Raw genomic sequence first — 16768 nt, 5'->3', positions numbered from 1 at the left:
TCGCCTTAGTTAGCTGCTGATATCCAATTCTAGTATTATTGTGCATCCCTACTGTTTAGTGTTTGCTGCTTAATAGAACACCCCTACACTCTTAAAGAAGATGGTTCTTCAAGGGTTCATAAGTAAAGAAAATGGTTCTATATAGAACCATGAACAACCAAAGAACTATTTGTATGATTAAAGGGTTCTTTGCATCATGAAAGGTTTCCTCAGATTGATGGAGAATGTGTTGTAGATGATATAGAACCGTTTTGAAAAGGGTTCAATATAGCACTCAAGGGTTCTTCTATTGTGATAATGTCAAGCTTGTACTAATTGAAGAACTCTTCTGGGTGCTATATAGAACCCTTTTCAAACAGGTTCTGTATAGAACCATTAACAACACATTCTCCATCATACAAAGGGTTATTTGAGAGTTCATAGTTCTATATAGAAGTATTTTCTTTACTAAAGAGCCCATGAAGAATTTTTTAAGTTAACATTTAATCACCATCATACTAAAACCTTGTATCTCCAAACTGGCCACTTTACACAAGAAAAAAGAAAAACTACTAATTTTAAAGTAATGCAACAAGATATTTTGTGCCATTTTTATTGCTCCAGTTTTCATGGCATGCCAACACAATATGAAGCTCAACTGCTGTTATATTCCTCTCAATCCTCCTGACACAAGGGGCTAGAAATGATGGTGAAACTCAGTGTGATAAGGCCTTGAGAAATCATTTATATAGCAAAGCTGTGGAGAATTCAATTTCAAAGGCAGCCGATTAATGAATTCATCCACACCAAGAAAATAATTTACATACTGAACATGCATAATAATATGAGTGAATTTGGAATGTACGTTTATTAGCTCATCATAATTGAATCGGGATCGAGCCCCAGCCGCTTTGCTGTAGCCGTTTCCTTTTTTCTCCTGACTTTAACAGTCGTCCCTGTGGATGTAATTAGACACCTGTATTTAAATGCAATTTTAGTTTCATCAACATTTCAAAGACTCCGGTCTTCTGGCCGAAGGCAGCTGCTTGAAGCTCGGTCTTCAATATTTTATACCCTTCAGAGACATGTGCACCAGTATCTACACGTCCAAATAAAAGCATAATCTCAATGTTTTGTCTAGCAGTGAGTGTTTATTTGATTGAGATCTCGGAAAAGAGGCTCTTGCTCTTGCTTAAACTCTGCTATGACTATTTCATTACAGATAACCATGATCAGAAGAAGTCCATCTCTCCAAAACTTCTTCATCGACCACTCTCAGTTAGAGAAGAGTTGAATGGGAAGGAACGGTAAGGTGAACTCTTTTTTAGAAAGCACAAGGACATTTTTCTACCGTCTACAGTTTTTTTTTTTGTTTTTGTACTTTGGGAGAACTCTTTTGTGGAAGAGCGGAGCAGCACAGTCTCAAAGCCGAATGCTGACAATGTGATGCAATGATGAACCACAACAGAGCAATATTTCTCTGAAACCTACACTGACCCATCTCCACTAACATGATGGCTCCAAGCTAGTTTAGTATTCCTTTAAAGGGGAACGCCACAGACTTTTCAGAATTTCTACATAGTTAAATATTTGAGATGTAAACGTCATTCAGATTTGTTTGGCATACTTTCCTCTGGTCTAGAGAAACTTACAGACTTAGAATTATTCACAGTGGTGGTGATAGGAACCAGACGCCTGATGCCTCAAAAGCATACATGCAGCACGAAAAGTCACCACACAAAATGGCCAGAAATACACAACCTGATGCCTGAAAAACGGTTTTACAATAGTTGCGTGATAAAGTTTTGGCCTAGAACTATTTTTTCATATTTTTTCAAATCCATTCATGGCATTTTTCACTATCACCAAAGATACCAAGGAAAACTTTTTACTACTTTACCATTATCAACGTTACGTATAAATACTCAGAAGACACGTGTAGATTCACCGATCATTTTGAATAGCAAATGTCTATATTGACCACCACTCTGAATAAAATCTTAGTCAGTAATGCAATATTTCACATCAAATCACTGAACCAAATAAATTATGCCAAAATTTGGAAAAATCAGAGGAAGTCATACTATCAACATCTAAGAGGCTATGTTAGTATCCAGACAAGACCACATTCTTTTTTAAGTCTGAGGACAGAAGACTATTGGAACATGCACCATTTGATTTAGCAGGTAAATTGTTGCAGCCGAAGGAGACGAGGACTGCTGAAACTTTGTGAAAACTGTATATTATTATTAATATTGTTATGGCTATTCATACTGCATAACCCTCTCAGCACTTTGTCTATATCTATACAACACCATGAGCTTTGAATAAAAACATTACTGTGAAACATTTGCTGCATTTGGTCTGTATTAAACACTAAACGCAAAAGGATTTTAGCCTCAAGTTCAAGTCAGTTAAAATGTGTTTTCAACTCTGACCTTGAACCAGTTCTATAGAATGGACAATATAGTTTCCTTGCAAACATGAACTGGAAAGTGTGATATGCAAGTTTGTTGCTTATAATAATGCTCTATTCACAAAAACAATGCAACATTTGGTGCCGTGTCTGATTGGAAACTACACAAGAAAACAAAAATCCTGCTTTTATTACCACAAGATCTTTACGCTCTGCCATAATTTTTCAGTCAGAAATACTCTCCTGGTGAAAAGGACATACAATGTGATATGTAAAAATGGGGGAATATCCCTTTAAGGACACTTAATATTGACCTATTGCAAACGTACCCAAAGCAACGAAGATCGCTAATGGACCATTTAGAAGAACTAATCATAAGCAGACCTCACTGCTGCTGTCCTCCTGACAAAGAAACACACAGACCACAAAGCAGTTGATATCTTTTTTGTTTTTCTTTTTATTGGAGACAGGTTGGACCAGTCCCATCTTTCATTCTTTCCATACACTTCATCCCAAGCCCTCTTTTTTACAATCTGTACATTGTTTGTCAAAAGTGCACTTTTTTTTTAAACCAGTATTGAATCAAATGTTGCCACTGTGCGCAACAGGCAGTGGTTGAGGGGAGTGAGATTACAAAATCACATAGCTTCGCACACTGTGGTACTCAATGTTAGCATGAGATAACTTTAGGCAGCATTGCACTTAACGTTTGCAGTAGCAAGCTAGCTTGCTAATGCTAAATTTAATTTAAAGCATTATGATCAGTGCATAAATGTGTGTCAATGACTAGAAATGACCCTTGTGATGTAGCCTACTGCATATCTGAAGAGGCTGAGTGCTACTGCATTCTCTTAGCCTGCTTGGCTCCAACTGTGCACATCTTTCTCACTACACTGAGCAAAAAACCAAACCCCATTACCCAATCACACAATTCTGTAGCCACAATTTGCCCAAATAAAATCCCACCACACCAGTGGCATGCCTGAATGAATGACCAATTAGCAAATATATTGTGTGTGTGTGATTATGTATGTACATATATATATATATATATATACATATACATACATATACACACACACACACACACATTAACATCTATGGAAAAAATAAGTTAGAATCTTACATAAATTATGAAGTACAATGAAAAAACAGACTTTCAGCACCCTCTCCCTCCTTTCCTTCATCTGCTTACTAGTCAAATCTAAAACATAATATGTCCAGTTAATGCACACTAGCAGTTTTACAACGATGATAACGACCGTTCCATTTCAGACTGTTATAAAAGAAGTATAACATGTTATAAACACGGCATCACACCATATGTCCTGTTTTAGCTGCACATTCCTTACACTGGTACACATCAAAACTAGGTTGTCTTAAAGGGGAATTACACTGATTCTTGGAATTTTATGCAGAATTGAATAAGTAAGATGTAAACAAAGTCATCAGTGATTTGATGTGAAATGCTCTTTCTAGAGAAACTTAGAGTCAGAATTTTTTCACAGTGGTGGCAATAGGAACCAGACGTATGAAGAGTTTAAAACCTCTAAAAGCAACATCAAAGTATACGCGATACAATACGCTGCATGGTGTCTGGGACATTATTTTATGATAGTTTTGAGCGGTTTTGGCCTTTCGAAACTATCAAACAAAACATATTTATAGCAGAGAGTTAAAAGCAGGTTCTTCTAAAGCAAAATAGTCACTTCTTTGTTGGACTTTCTAACATTTTACCAATATCAACATTAAGTATAAAAATCAAAAGATATCTAGGTTTACTGGTGAGTCTGGATTATAAAAATGGCTGTATTTGCATTGTAGACATCCCTGGTTCCTGTCACTATGAACTGTAATGCAATCTGAGGCTGTAAGTTTATCTACAACACAGCACTTCACATCAAACCACTCTGAATCACTTTGTTTACATCTTAACAATTGAGTTATGCACATATTTAGAAAAACTGGTGTAATTCCCATTTAACACTGAATCAGTATGTCTGCAATGGCTGCTACCCATTTATAACCTTTACACCAGGTTTATAACGGCTGTATTACCATGCACAAGTTGTTTTACAGAACTTGTGAAGTTTAATGCAGCAACGTCATTTTAGAATCCTCACATGTGTATTCAAGAAGAAAGGAGTCAAATAAAACCAACATGTGCAATTTACATGAGGAACTGCACAAGGAGAAACAAATGCATTCATTCAAGTCCTTCCGGTGGCCACATTTAGGTGGAAACACAAGATGAGCTCATTTTAATGCAGAAAGAAGAGGTCTGGATAAGCATCCAGGGACCAATAAAGTACACTGAAACCTTATGCACAAGTATGACATCAGGCTGTCCATTAGGACATTTGTGCCTTTCTTATTTTGTGGAAGAATTCAAGACCTCAAGAATTCAAGAACTCAAGACCATTATGTTCCTGTGGAGTTTCTTTAGCAGCAGTGAGGCAGCAGAGTGTGAACACCCTCACTCTACCAGAGAGCGGGCATGTTCACCAGTGATGCTACAGCCAACGGATCACTGTCTTGGACTCCCTCCAAGAAAACAATGAGGAACATCGATTATGTCATGTTTCCCATATGAATCTACGCTACACTGATTTCTACCTATGATAACTGCAATTCAAGGTGAGCATGAATGGCTGCGATGATTTTAGAAAAATAGTTCACATGATGATGATGTTCTTTGTGCTACAGTGAATTTGTGAAATTTGAACATGGCCAGTTTAAGGGCATCATTGAGCTGTTCTAATGAGCCATAAAGTACGTCAATCCTCTGTTGTGCAGTTGAGCTGAAAGTTCAGAACAACTAGATTTTTGTGAACAGGCTCCTGACCATGCGAAAGCAAATGGCCCACAATGCTGTGCTTCACTTCTCTTCCCCTTCCATTATGCTACTGCATCACTAAAAAAACAGACACCGAATGTAAAGACAAGAAGAAAACATAAGTTGCTACTCATTCAAAACCATAAATGAAGTCTTGTTGTAAAACGAACCTTCTATTAACTGAAAAAAAAATTCAATTTAAATTGAATCAAATTAAATTCAATTAGCAATAACATCAATAATTTAGCAATGCCACTATATCCAACACCGTGTGCATAAATGCTGCAAAACAGACGTCTGTGAGTTATGGCTGACATTGCTATATCTAAATTTCTCATTACAGTCTACAGAGTGCACATAACAGGCCATAGTGTGTGCTCCCTGAACTGTGCGCTCCATGATGCGAGTGAAGCACTGCACTTGCACACTGCACCCTTCAAAACATCAGAATGCTTTACATTCATTTTAATACTCCACCAGAATCCCAAAAAGCCAACCCAGCCTCATTTACAATGAAACTGCCACACAGGCAACACACCAGTACCCCAAATCCTCTCTGCTTCACCAAGCAGATGTCACTTCACTCACTGCCAGCCCAGAGGCGTCCTTCCAAAAGAGCATTTCTGTGAATGATCACTTGTGCCTACTCAAAGAAAACAAAAAACTAAAACCATGTCCACATTACTAATTAAAACCAGCCAAACCCATTTGCTGAGATGGAGCAGAAATGCACTGTATTATTGCCACATTTAATATGATAACTAAAGGACCTATTCTAGAAACATCAGGCAATCATAAATAGCTGGCTGATTGCTAAGCAAACAGAATTCGTTTTACACTGATCACCAGACATGTACAGGTGTGGAATCTCTTCATCAATCATGATGCTGTGCCAAAAATCTCACCTTTTACAGTAGGTCACTCTGCCATGACACAACTTAATTCAAAGTGTCATGCAGCAAAAATGAATCCCATAACATCAGCCCTCCCTGCAACTCCTATCTCAAGCAGGTCAACTTGTTAAAATAAGTGACTGTGTTTTCCATCTTTATGTCGTCCGAGGTTCTCTGCGACTCCTCGGCTGTGACTGATGGAGGATGCGTGCATGGAACTCAACAACACAAAGCAGGGAAGTGTGGCGATGGATAGCCTCCAGACTGCCATTGCTTCTGTTTGGAGATGGTTGTGCCGTGTCCAGGTCGCTCTGGCATCAACTGCTCCTGTCTGCTTGATGCTCTGGTGCAAAGCCTCGCTGATAGACCTGGATGACTCGGGGACTCGACTGAGAGGGTCTGAAGTGGGGGGGGCAGAGCATGCCTATGTAGCTCAAGCCCTCCTTCTCCCTAACCCTGACTTTCATAAAGCCACATTCTCTCACTCCCATTGGCTCAGTCTCTGGACTGGTAGAAGAGGATGTACCCTGACTCTGAGTTTTTGGAAATGTCAGATGTCAGCCCATAGAACTCCTCTATTGCCTGGGCATCTATTTTCTGCAAAGAAAGAGAGAGGTTTCATTTTCCATTTGATCATGTTACTCAAACAAAAAATCTGATTTAATCATTTCTGACTTAGACTGGCAAAGAGTTCACAAAACCAATGACATTTTTTTTAATGGCTGCTCATAGACAGGGATTGCATGGCTAACTCATATGAGTAATATTACAATTGGGCCTGTCCCTGTTAATACATAATAGAATGATTACAATATTTGTTTATAAATATGTTTACATTACAACAAACAGATTGTGAATTGGGTGCACGTTGATCAGTTAGGCTGAGGCAAATACATATAAATAAATAAAAAATGCAAAAAACACATTTTTGAGACACATGATGAGCCCAAAGGTTATATGAAGTCTTGTTATGATTATTGCTATAACACCATGAGAGGGGAGCAATGGGAAATGTTTATTTATTTGAGCTGTGTCTGTCATCAATTGAAAACTGTCATCAATTGCTAAGTATTGACAGCAAAAAAGCAAGACAGCTTAGCAGCCAATCAGGCCATGTTAAGCATATAATGAACAAAAGACAATTCAACTGTTAAGTGCAAGTATTCCATTATTTGGCAATTAATCACCAGCTAAAAGTCCATATTTGCAAACATAATGATATAATAAAGTGTGGTTGCTGTTTTTACCATTGGTATGTTGTTTGCCCGTTTGTTTTACTATGTTCACATGGTACGACAAATGTCCTGGCCAGTTCAGGTTAGAAGTGACCACAACTTCACCACATGTATGTGGTAAACTTAAAAATTCTTGAACTTAAGGGTTCACGAGAACTGTTCAAATAACACACCATTAGTAGCCTGAAAGGAAGTGAATGAGTAGAAGCATGTTTGTGGGAGGTTAGATGAGTAAAAGAATAGTCTGAGCCACGCTCGGATGTCTGCCACTATGAGACTAGGCCTAAATGAAATCAAGGAGACCTGCAGGAATCCCAGTAGACTAGCGGTATGAACACTTACACTGTGGAAACTTCATTCCCAGCCAGCTCTGCCTCTCTTTTCCTGACCAGATGTGCTGCTGGGAAGATGCTCCGTAGTGGAAAATCTTATCTGTGCTTTTCCCTAATGCATATTCTGACATAGCAGAAGCCAGGACTTAAAGGAACCTCACTACTCCAAAAAACTGTTCCTGAGCTTTAGCTTTTCTTATGCTAGAATATAAGGCTGAATTACACTTCTAAGAAGATGCACATGAACATGTGTGATATGAGAAGATACAAATGAATGTATCGGTGTTATTTAAAGATGCACATAAACATATCTGTGTTAAGATGCATGTAAAAAGGTTCATGGGTTCATGGAAAAGTGTAGCTGACAAGAGGGTCACAGAAGCCACAAGCTATGAATCAAGCAAATGCTAATTTGCTATCTGGCAGTACTTGAGAGTGGGTTGAGATCCAAACAATACTCGACCTGAACCAGAACTAAGTCAACAGTAAAATGGAGCACTTTGAGGATCAGTTGGAAATACTGATCTAACGACACTAACATTTATACAACCTTCAAAATATTACAAAACATTTTTTGTTTCTGTTCTTTCTGGTGCCCACTAGTGCACATGTTCATATTATATTGTATATTATAAGACACCCTACAAAGTAGGGTACAAATCAGACTTATACTAAACTATTTAGATTCTTTCCCAGACAAAACAGCCTGGTACATTAAGCATTGTTTGCCGTAGGATATCCTGACTCAATCTGTTGTTTGTTCTGTTTGCTGTTAGGCCAGTGGGTTTTCTAAAATGCGAGACTAAACAATTAATGTGCATAATGGTCACAACAACCCAGTGAAGAGATGTTGTTTCCACAATATCCAGGGTTAGAGCAAGAAAAATATTCATGAGTGAAAAAGAAATGCAGAGCCTAGGGGTCACCACCTTGAAAATATTAGGGTTGGGTGGCTATCTGGCTTCCTGAGATAAATAAAATAAATAAAAAATAAAAACCAGACCTAGACCTTAATTAATATGACGTAATCACAAACAAAACATAATGACAATTGTGGTTCAGGTCCAGCTCCACTTGTTTTTCACACCTTTACTAACAATCTACTAGGTTTTACAGTCATCACGTCCATTTTGGCAATTGAAAGGACAACACGAACAAAAGACATCAAATCATGACACTTGTTTTGGTACCAATGACCTTCTCAATGGTTCACAAGATGCGCACTTCTATCACAGTACACATTTTTTCCATCCTGCTTGACCAGACTAAAAAACATCATATGTGTCAAAAATCCTTCATTCCTGAATTCCACATTATTCACAGTGATTAAAAGTATTTAGGTCAATAAGACAGAAGCCTAGATCAGTGCAAAACAGAAACCAGACATTCCTTACCATAGTATACTGAAATTATTCCACTGTTCAAATCTGACCGCCTTGTAGGAACAGTTACACAAGTGCATTCTCTTTGGCTCTGTTAGCTGTTACACCGAAAGTGATAGGGGCAGAATTTCCGCAACTGAATAAAGTTTACACAGTTCACTGGCTAAATGTGCTGAACAGGCAACATCACGTCCATTTTTTCCAATGTATGCTAAACATCCACTTCCTCTTCTCAATTCTGAGTATAAAGTATAATTAGAGAAAGCAGAAACAGAGTGAGAGAGTGAAAGTACAGGCATTCTGTCTTACCTCTACAATGTCATCATCAAACAGTAGCCAGAAGCCGTGACTCTTCACTATAGTGATGTAATGGCCACGATTTGGACCACTGGAAGGGAAAGTGGACATAAGCAGATTTCAGTCATGCAGTCAGATCAACATATATGTAAATATGTAAGAATCAGCATGCATAGACCACTAAACCTTTATTTATACTTTCTTGCAGGCAAAACAACAAATTAATAAAACTTTCATTTTAGGAATAACATTCATCAGTGTAAGAGAAAATGATGTCCTGGTGGATGTAGTGCTTGGATCCCTACCTCCCACAGTGCACTACCACAGCCACGAGGTCATACATGCGGTCAGGGTTGGTGGCATCTCCAGAGGTGTTAAAGAGCCTCAGCTCCAGAGGGAAGACCACACGGTAGGACAGCTTGGTGTAGCGATGCAGCTGGTCCATGTACTTAAAGCGCTTTAGGTGCAGGGCGAGGATCATGGGTAATTTCTTCACCCGCATCCTAAAGAGAAAGACAGCATGACAGGACCATTAAATTGGTTATTTGATTAGTGGTGAAGCATGAGGCAGAACACCTGTAAACCAAATGAGATTTGAATGGTTGCCCTGGAAACAGCTGTAAGGTACTGCAGAGTTAAGAAGACTTCATCTGTGTCAGACTTTGCTGTCTACAGACAGAAAAGGACTGCCGTACCTTTTCTGTGCCTCCTGCTTGCTCCGACACTGCTCACAGTAGTACTTGTATTCACTACATAAGGTCTCTGTGTTACTGAAGCCCCTGTACATAGAGAAAAAAAAACAAAAACAGTTATACACATAACACAAATGTCAGGGATGAACAGAGGTCATTTAAGACAAAGAATGCTGTCAAATGTATATTAAAAAAAAAAAAGACAACAAAAACAAACAGGTGACAATCATGCTTAGGAATTAATTCAGGAAAGGCTTAGTCCTTTAGCAAGCATGAATCGAGGCTTGCCACTTTAACAAAAAAATCCATCAGCCAGAATAATATTGCTTAATTAGCGATTTGAAGAATTTTGGGTATTTCACCCTCTACAGTGCAGAATATCTTCAACAGATTCCACAACTGAATGACCTCTGATGGCAATGCATTAAAAACAAACAAATGCTTCTGTGATGGACATCAATTCATGGGATTGGGAAAACAAGTTGTGGTTAATGAAAACCATTCTTCAGTGCATACACAAATGCAAGATGAAAATGCTCTATGCAAAGCAAAAGCCATACGCCCACAGTGCTTAGAACACCACATAAAGTGGACTGATTCATAATGGAAACATGTTTAGTGGTCTGACAACCAAGATTTTATGTTTATGAAAAAATGGACGCTGTGTTCTCCATACCAAAGAAAGAAAAAAAAGGACCATCCGGAATGTTGACAGTATAAAGTTACAAAAAGATAAGGTTTGTCATGGTATACAGGTTTACTAGTGGGTAACTTGATAATCTGCAAAGGCACCATTAACCCAGAAAATATACACACATTTGGGAGCATTATGCTGCCAAGATACATTCTGTATATGTTATGGCAGCATAGCAATATGCATGTGCCGTGTGGAAGATTATTTTTGGATGTTTTATTAATACGACAAAATTCTGTGAAGAAGAAATTAATAAAATTGTATATTCTATAATTATTTAATAATTATAATTAACAATTAATTATATAATGTTCACTAATTTTGTCGAGTTTTCTGCCTCAAGATTTGATTTCGACATTTGAAATATTATGAATTTTGGTTAATTTTATTATAACTTCATTCTTGAAGGTTTTTCCGTCATTTTAGGGTCATGTCTCTCTGTTCATCATTCTGAAAGCATCTCAAATGTACACATTTTTATTCTTAGTTTTCAAGTACTTCTGTAAAAAGCAAAGTTATTGCTGAATACAGTGATTCCAAACTATTGAATAGTAGTGTATCTTAGATAGGAAACAGTGTGTGACAAGAGGTTTGTCTTTGCATGCCAGACATATGACTTTACCTGAGACAGTGTGTAATGGAGGTGTTCTGCTCCACATCCACTGAGAGGTCTAAAAAGTCCTCGTCTTTACTGCTCACCTGGGAGTGAAGGATAGAGTAACTGTCATCATCATATTGCACCTTTTAAAGATAAAACTCTACTTACACGTTTCTGTCCATATGTGCTTACACTACGGTGTAAGATAATCAGATACACTCTTATGAGAAACTGTTGCATGCCTACAACAATTACTGCATTTAATTATAGACTGTAGAATGCAGCAGACCTTAACCTCACAGAAAACGTTCCACATTTCATGCCAAAACAAGATAAGAAGGTTAAGAAAAATGTATTTTATGCATCTTTGTTTTCATAAACATACCATTGATAAATCACTCAAAAATCACCAATAACAGTAACAGTGCAAAAATGCTTGCAGTACAATACCTTTTCACAGGAGTGTACACAAACTGATCTCAGATGTAGCCCCAAGCAACAGGGTAACTATATCCTCACTTTTGAAACTACATTAGTGTTTTAAACATTAACTATTAAAACATATTCCAATGCTTTATGAACTATTAAAACATATTCCAATGCTTTATGCAAATACAGTACACAGTATAATCCTTCCTAAATTAGTAAATATATTCTAAGCAACGGATTTTTGCTGCCCTTGAAATGCTTCAGGAGGCAAAGGGCAACTAACGTGCACTGTCAAACATATTGTGATAAGACTTATCAGAACAGGGTGGGCAATATGACAAAAAATAGCATTTCATGAAACTTTTTTCAGACACAAAATACATATCACAATATTCTGACATTGTGCTTTAGTAGTGCCACAATTACAAAACATTGCTATCAAAAACTACCAAAATGAAGTTATATGCTCAAAACTTAAACAAGTCTAATTATGTTCTCTATTTAATGAAACTTGCAATTGGTTTGTGCTATTTAAGTACTGATGATTATCTACAACATTCTCGCAGAAGCATGTTTTCCAGAGTTTCCTACAGGTCTGAAAGACACCTGAGGGGAACATTATATTGGAAGGGATGTGTTGAGGAGGTTCTAAAATATATACAGATATCCATACTCATCTCTGTATTCTTTTTACTTAACCAGGTTTTCAAATAAGAAATACAAGAAGCTGACATTGAGTCTCATTTTACATGACATTTGCCCTTGTTAATATGTACCAATTTAAAATATTTTAGAACGTATTAAAATGAGACAAAAACGGCCATTGGAAATTGCTAAAATGGGACAAAATACACTTGCCATTGTCAGTATTTATAGGTGGCACACCCAAGCACAGTCTATGTGTGGGACACACTGCTATTTATCACAATAACAATCATCAGTATCATCATACTGCCCACCACTACACATCCAAACCAAAGAGCTAGTCTCATATGTTCACTCTAAATGAGTCAAAGCTGAAACTTGCTTAGCAATGAGGACAGCTTCCGCCTGATTTCTTCCACACCCATTTGCCACATTTTCCACCATCTACATGTCTCATTAGAAACACATGATTCCCTTTCCCAGTGTGTTCCATCTCTCCAGCTCACCGCTTCACAGTTGAGGCAGCGTGTCTCATTGGTCAGCGTGCCCTGGAAAATCTCGTGCACCCAGGTCTGCTGAGTCTTCTCATCTGATTCCGCGTCCCCTGTGCTGCTCCCGCTGCCTCCTCCTCCTCCGTTCTGCACCAGCTTGCCATTCTGCTGCCGCTCCTGGCTCTTCTCCTCCTGCAGCAGGTCCGCGATTGTGTTGAGCAGGTAGTTGAGAAACTCATGTGCGTCTTGCTGCATGTAATTGTCAAACAGCTCTAACAGAGGAAAGAGGAAATAGAGGAGATGCAGACTAATGGACCCGATAAGCTTTAAGTCCATTACCAGTTTTAAATCTACTTTGCCCCACCCCTCCACCACTTCAACTTCAAGTATATCGTGGCTGAATGGATGGTGTACTTACCAAAATGATTTATACAAGCATTTAACCCCTTAAACCATCCTTCATTCACATACTACCCTCTAAGTTTCATAGCGGGTGCTTAATAATAAGCCAAAAGTTTAAGTAGTTTAACTAGCGCTGGTCATTACATGGCCTAAAGTTTAGGTTTAGGCCCTAAACCCATTACAACACTGACTGTTGATTAAGTAGCATTGCTGAATAATGAGTATAATATTAGTGATAACAGTCTATTCTATAAAATAGTGGTGTGCCAGCTATCACAGTGGTAGAAATACACTACACAAAGTTCCCTTGTGATTTAAGAGAAGAAAACAGACTAAAGAGTTCATGCAAAATTAAATATTATAAAATTACTGTGATATACTTGAAAAGTATTGGTCTCTTCAATTTCTTTATCTCTACCTTCTTAACCCATTCAGCTTCCCTCCCTATGCTGAGACTTTGGTCTTACCATTTTCCTTCCTCAGCCGCGAGATGAACTTCTTAGGGGGAATGACTCCCACCTTCTTCTTTTGCGTGGCAATGCTGTTAAAGAGGTCTGCTAGACAGGTCAGGAGGCTCTCTTTGCGCCGTGGCTGGACCTTATAAGCCAGCACTTTTTCTCTGAAGGGCCGGCAAAAGTACAGGGCCTGCAGCACTGAGTTACAATAGCAGGTGTTGCCGAACTGAAAAGGGAGAAGATTCAGGAGGAAGAAAACGGGATAAATAAAGGAGACGAAGGAGCGATATACATCACAGTGTCTGATAAAAACCTGTTGCCTACATGTAAGGTCATGGCTCTGATTATAGAGTGGTATTTCCTTTCAGGAAGTAAAGACTAATTCTAACCCGTCTTCGTTTTTAGAGCAGGTGGCTCTGAAACGTGCTTATCTCAGACAAGATAAGCTTCTAAGGGTGTGGGCAAAAACATGTTTTAAAGGTCAGTTTTTTTTTCCCCCCTGGAAGTGACTCATACGGCCTGATGTCGGCCTGATGTCACACACCAACACCTGATTTGCATATTTCTGTAGTATATTTAGCAAAGCCCAGCTACTGAAATGATGCACAAAGGACTTCACTTACATTGACCAGCCCAAAGTAGTGTTCATTTACGGGGAACTGTTCCGGTCCAATCTCCTTCTCCAAGGCAGAGGCATTGGCGCCCTGTAAAAGACATTCATGAAAGTTACCTTGGGCTTTCTTGTGACTGCCCTGAGTGAATTCCAAAACAGGGAGTCTTTTTAAGCATACCAGGAACACCCTGTTTGTGTGGTGAGATGGGAGGCTTGACTTTCACTGGATGTTAACATACATTTCAGTAAATATCCCCTGTGGTGGAACTAATAAAGGATTATATTATCTTATCTTCTAACTTTGAGAAACACCACCAATCAGTACTTCATTAGTCCGGTGGGTTTATGTATCACTGAAGCATTATTTAACATTCATTCCTGTATGTCAGAAATAGTGGCTGGAGTACACGGCCACTGAGTAAAAGCTCTGAATTCTGCGCAACCTAAGCACAGCCTGTTTGTTTTCAAAAATAATATGGTCCATGTGACATTGTATAGGCCGGCTGTGGAAGAGATTGTGACTCAGGAATGGGTTAAAGCAAAGGAACTGGTTAACTCGAACAAGTTAATCTGCTGGATGAAACTCTTTTCTTAAAGACTGGCAGATGTCAGAATGACCTTTTGTTAGCATGAGCATGCACCGACAAATATGTTAGCCAGTATGTAAACATGTGGAAAGAGAATCTGTCAACTCAGTTAAGAGTAAACACGATTGTTTTTGACACCAACAACGCCAAAGGGCTACCCACTGTGATTCGGCACATCACAGAAAACGCCACAGGCTGGCTGTGGACCATTCAAAACAGAACACCAAAACAACCATGGCGGTGTGCACAGACTGCACTGGTACACCCACCGGATAAGCTCACCTAGCAAGCTAGCCTTGCAGAGTTGTTAGTTAGCTAGCTGTCTCTTTAACTTCCCTGCCCATGACATACATACTTACTGTCGACTACGGTCTGCCCCAAGCTCTTAGATAACTCGTGCTTTTGGATGAGTGGAAGTTGCACACTTCAGCAAAGTTAACCTAGCTAGCAAAACAAACAGAGCACCAGGAGTCGCCTTCTTAAAAGCTAGCTACACGTAAGTTAACCTACATACTCCTGTCAGTTTGACCCTTTGAGAAACGGATTTATTTGCTCGTACAGCCTTTCTAGAACCTGTCAAACAGCTACGGGCTTGAAAACAGCTAGCTCCTCAGAGAGTCTGTCCTGGAGCCGCCCTGGACACAGACTGTGTACAGCAAAGCTAACAGCTTAGCTAGCTTAGCTTAGTTGCTAACTAGCTTGCTAAGCATTTGCTGTAGTTATCTTTATTTAACCTTCGAAAAGACTAATGAAATATAGTAAAGACATTACAGTTTATATCCATTTTATTACTTCTCACTCTGTGTCACTAATAAGTTTCGGACTTGCTGGTTTGTAAACTTTCCGCTACTCTTACATGACACGGTCCTTCGCCTGCTAGCTGCCTGCCTGCTAGCCAGCGCAGTAGACCGGACAGCAGCGCCGCTTCAGCTTCAGCAGCGGCGCTCCGCGGGTACACAGAGGTGCAGAGGACGGGCCGACCAGACTCACCATCGTACAAATCGAGGCGATCTTTCGGACTGTCATCAGTATTTCCATCCGTCTGCCGCCATATTGGACCAAACCCCAATTTAAAAACGATGACAGCCGTTAAAGCGGCTGAAGTTCCGGGGAAGCCTTTCGCCCGTCCAGCGGCTGGAAACCAAATGAGGGAGTGTCACTGCGTTATTTTTAATCGCACCCGTATTCTGACGAGACCCGCCTTGCTGTGTTACAATTGGCTAGTCGTTTGTGCTCAGCGACGGGTCAGGGGCGCGTGAGCGTGAGGTACTAGCCAATGATAGTGCAGATTGCTGGAAGCTAATCCCCGAGGAGGCGGGACTGGCCTCAAAACGGGTGGATTAAGAAACCTAACGCAGTGTCACTTGTTCCGTTTCGATATCGACGCAATATACGCAGCATCTCATAGGCCACTTTCTCAGACTCGGCTTTTTTCGGACCAGCTCGGAAGACGCTCTCACCCTCGTGGCTACTTCGGGAAAATATATTTTTTTACTTAAAATGAATTACACGGTGTAATTGAATAAATATTAACCCATGTGGGCGTACACATTTATCGTCTTGTTTATTTTAGAACTTGTTTTAATCATGTTACCTATTGATAACACAAAAATCTCACATTGTCTACTTACCAAATAATAATAACAATAATAATAATAATAATAATAATATTAACAATAATATATTTTATATGTGATATTAAAGAGCCTTCATCCAATAGGAAGTTGGGCCAATGCGCAGCACTAATAAAGACTCATTAAAAGCACATTTTGCCAAGTTTAGCTTGCTCACA

The 16768-nt window shown here is 39.1% G+C and overlaps 2 protein-coding genes across 3 annotated transcripts in view; one reads left to right on the top strand and one right to left on the bottom strand.

Annotated features, from left to right (window-relative positions):
• arhgap36 (Rho GTPase activating protein 36) overlaps positions 1–2328 on the top strand; it is a 73098-nt gene extending 70770 nt beyond the window's left edge. For both annotated transcript variants that reach the window (XM_037535610.1, XM_017684669.1), the window contains exon 13: positions 1202–2328. In XM_037535610.1, coding sequence (XP_037391507.1) covers positions 1202–1273 — 72 coding nt within the window. In that variant the 3' untranslated portion in view covers positions 1274–2328. The remainder of the gene's footprint in view (positions 1–1201) is intronic.
• A 500-nt stretch (positions 2329–2828) lies between these two features.
• usp12b (ubiquitin specific peptidase 12b) lies at positions 2829–16126 on the bottom strand. Its single transcript, XM_017684668.2, has 9 exons — positions 15967–16126; positions 14400–14480; positions 13789–14002; positions 12935–13191; positions 11379–11455; positions 10066–10149; positions 9676–9873; positions 9383–9461; positions 2829–6721 (listed from the first exon to the last, which is right to left on the bottom strand). Exons 1-9 carry the CDS (start codon positions 16012–16014, stop codon positions 6620–6622), a joined length of 1140 nt encoding a protein of 379 aa, XP_017540157.1. The 5' UTR covers positions 16015–16126; the 3' UTR covers positions 2829–6619.
• Between the last annotated feature and the right edge of the window lie 642 nt (positions 16127–16768).

The sequence above is a fragment of the Pygocentrus nattereri genome, chromosome 2 (assembly GCF_015220715.1).
Source record: "Pygocentrus nattereri isolate fPygNat1 chromosome 2, fPygNat1.pri, whole genome shotgun sequence".
In the NCBI taxonomy this organism is placed as follows: Eukaryota; Metazoa; Chordata; class Actinopteri; order Characiformes; family Serrasalmidae; genus Pygocentrus; species Pygocentrus nattereri.
The sequence above is the reverse complement of the archived record's forward strand: the minus strand, read 5'-3'. Positions and strand labels throughout refer to the sequence as shown.

What these genes read in the sequence shown, in the direction of transcription:
- usp12b (XM_017684668.2), bottom strand. Translation starts at nt 16,014, where the DNA reads ATGGAAATACTGATGACAGTCCGAAAGATCGCCTCGATTTGTACGATG. An exon ending in GCTGCCTCAACTGTGAAGCG is followed by an intron (nt 11,456 to 12,934) that starts GTGAGCTGGAGA and finishes CTTCACTCCCAG; the next exon opens with GTGAGCAGTAAAGACGAGGA. An exon ending in AAGCAGGAGGCACAGAAAAG is followed by an intron (nt 9,874 to 10,065) that starts GTACGGCAGTCC and finishes CTTTCTCTTTAG; the next exon opens with GATGCGGGTGAAGAAATTAC.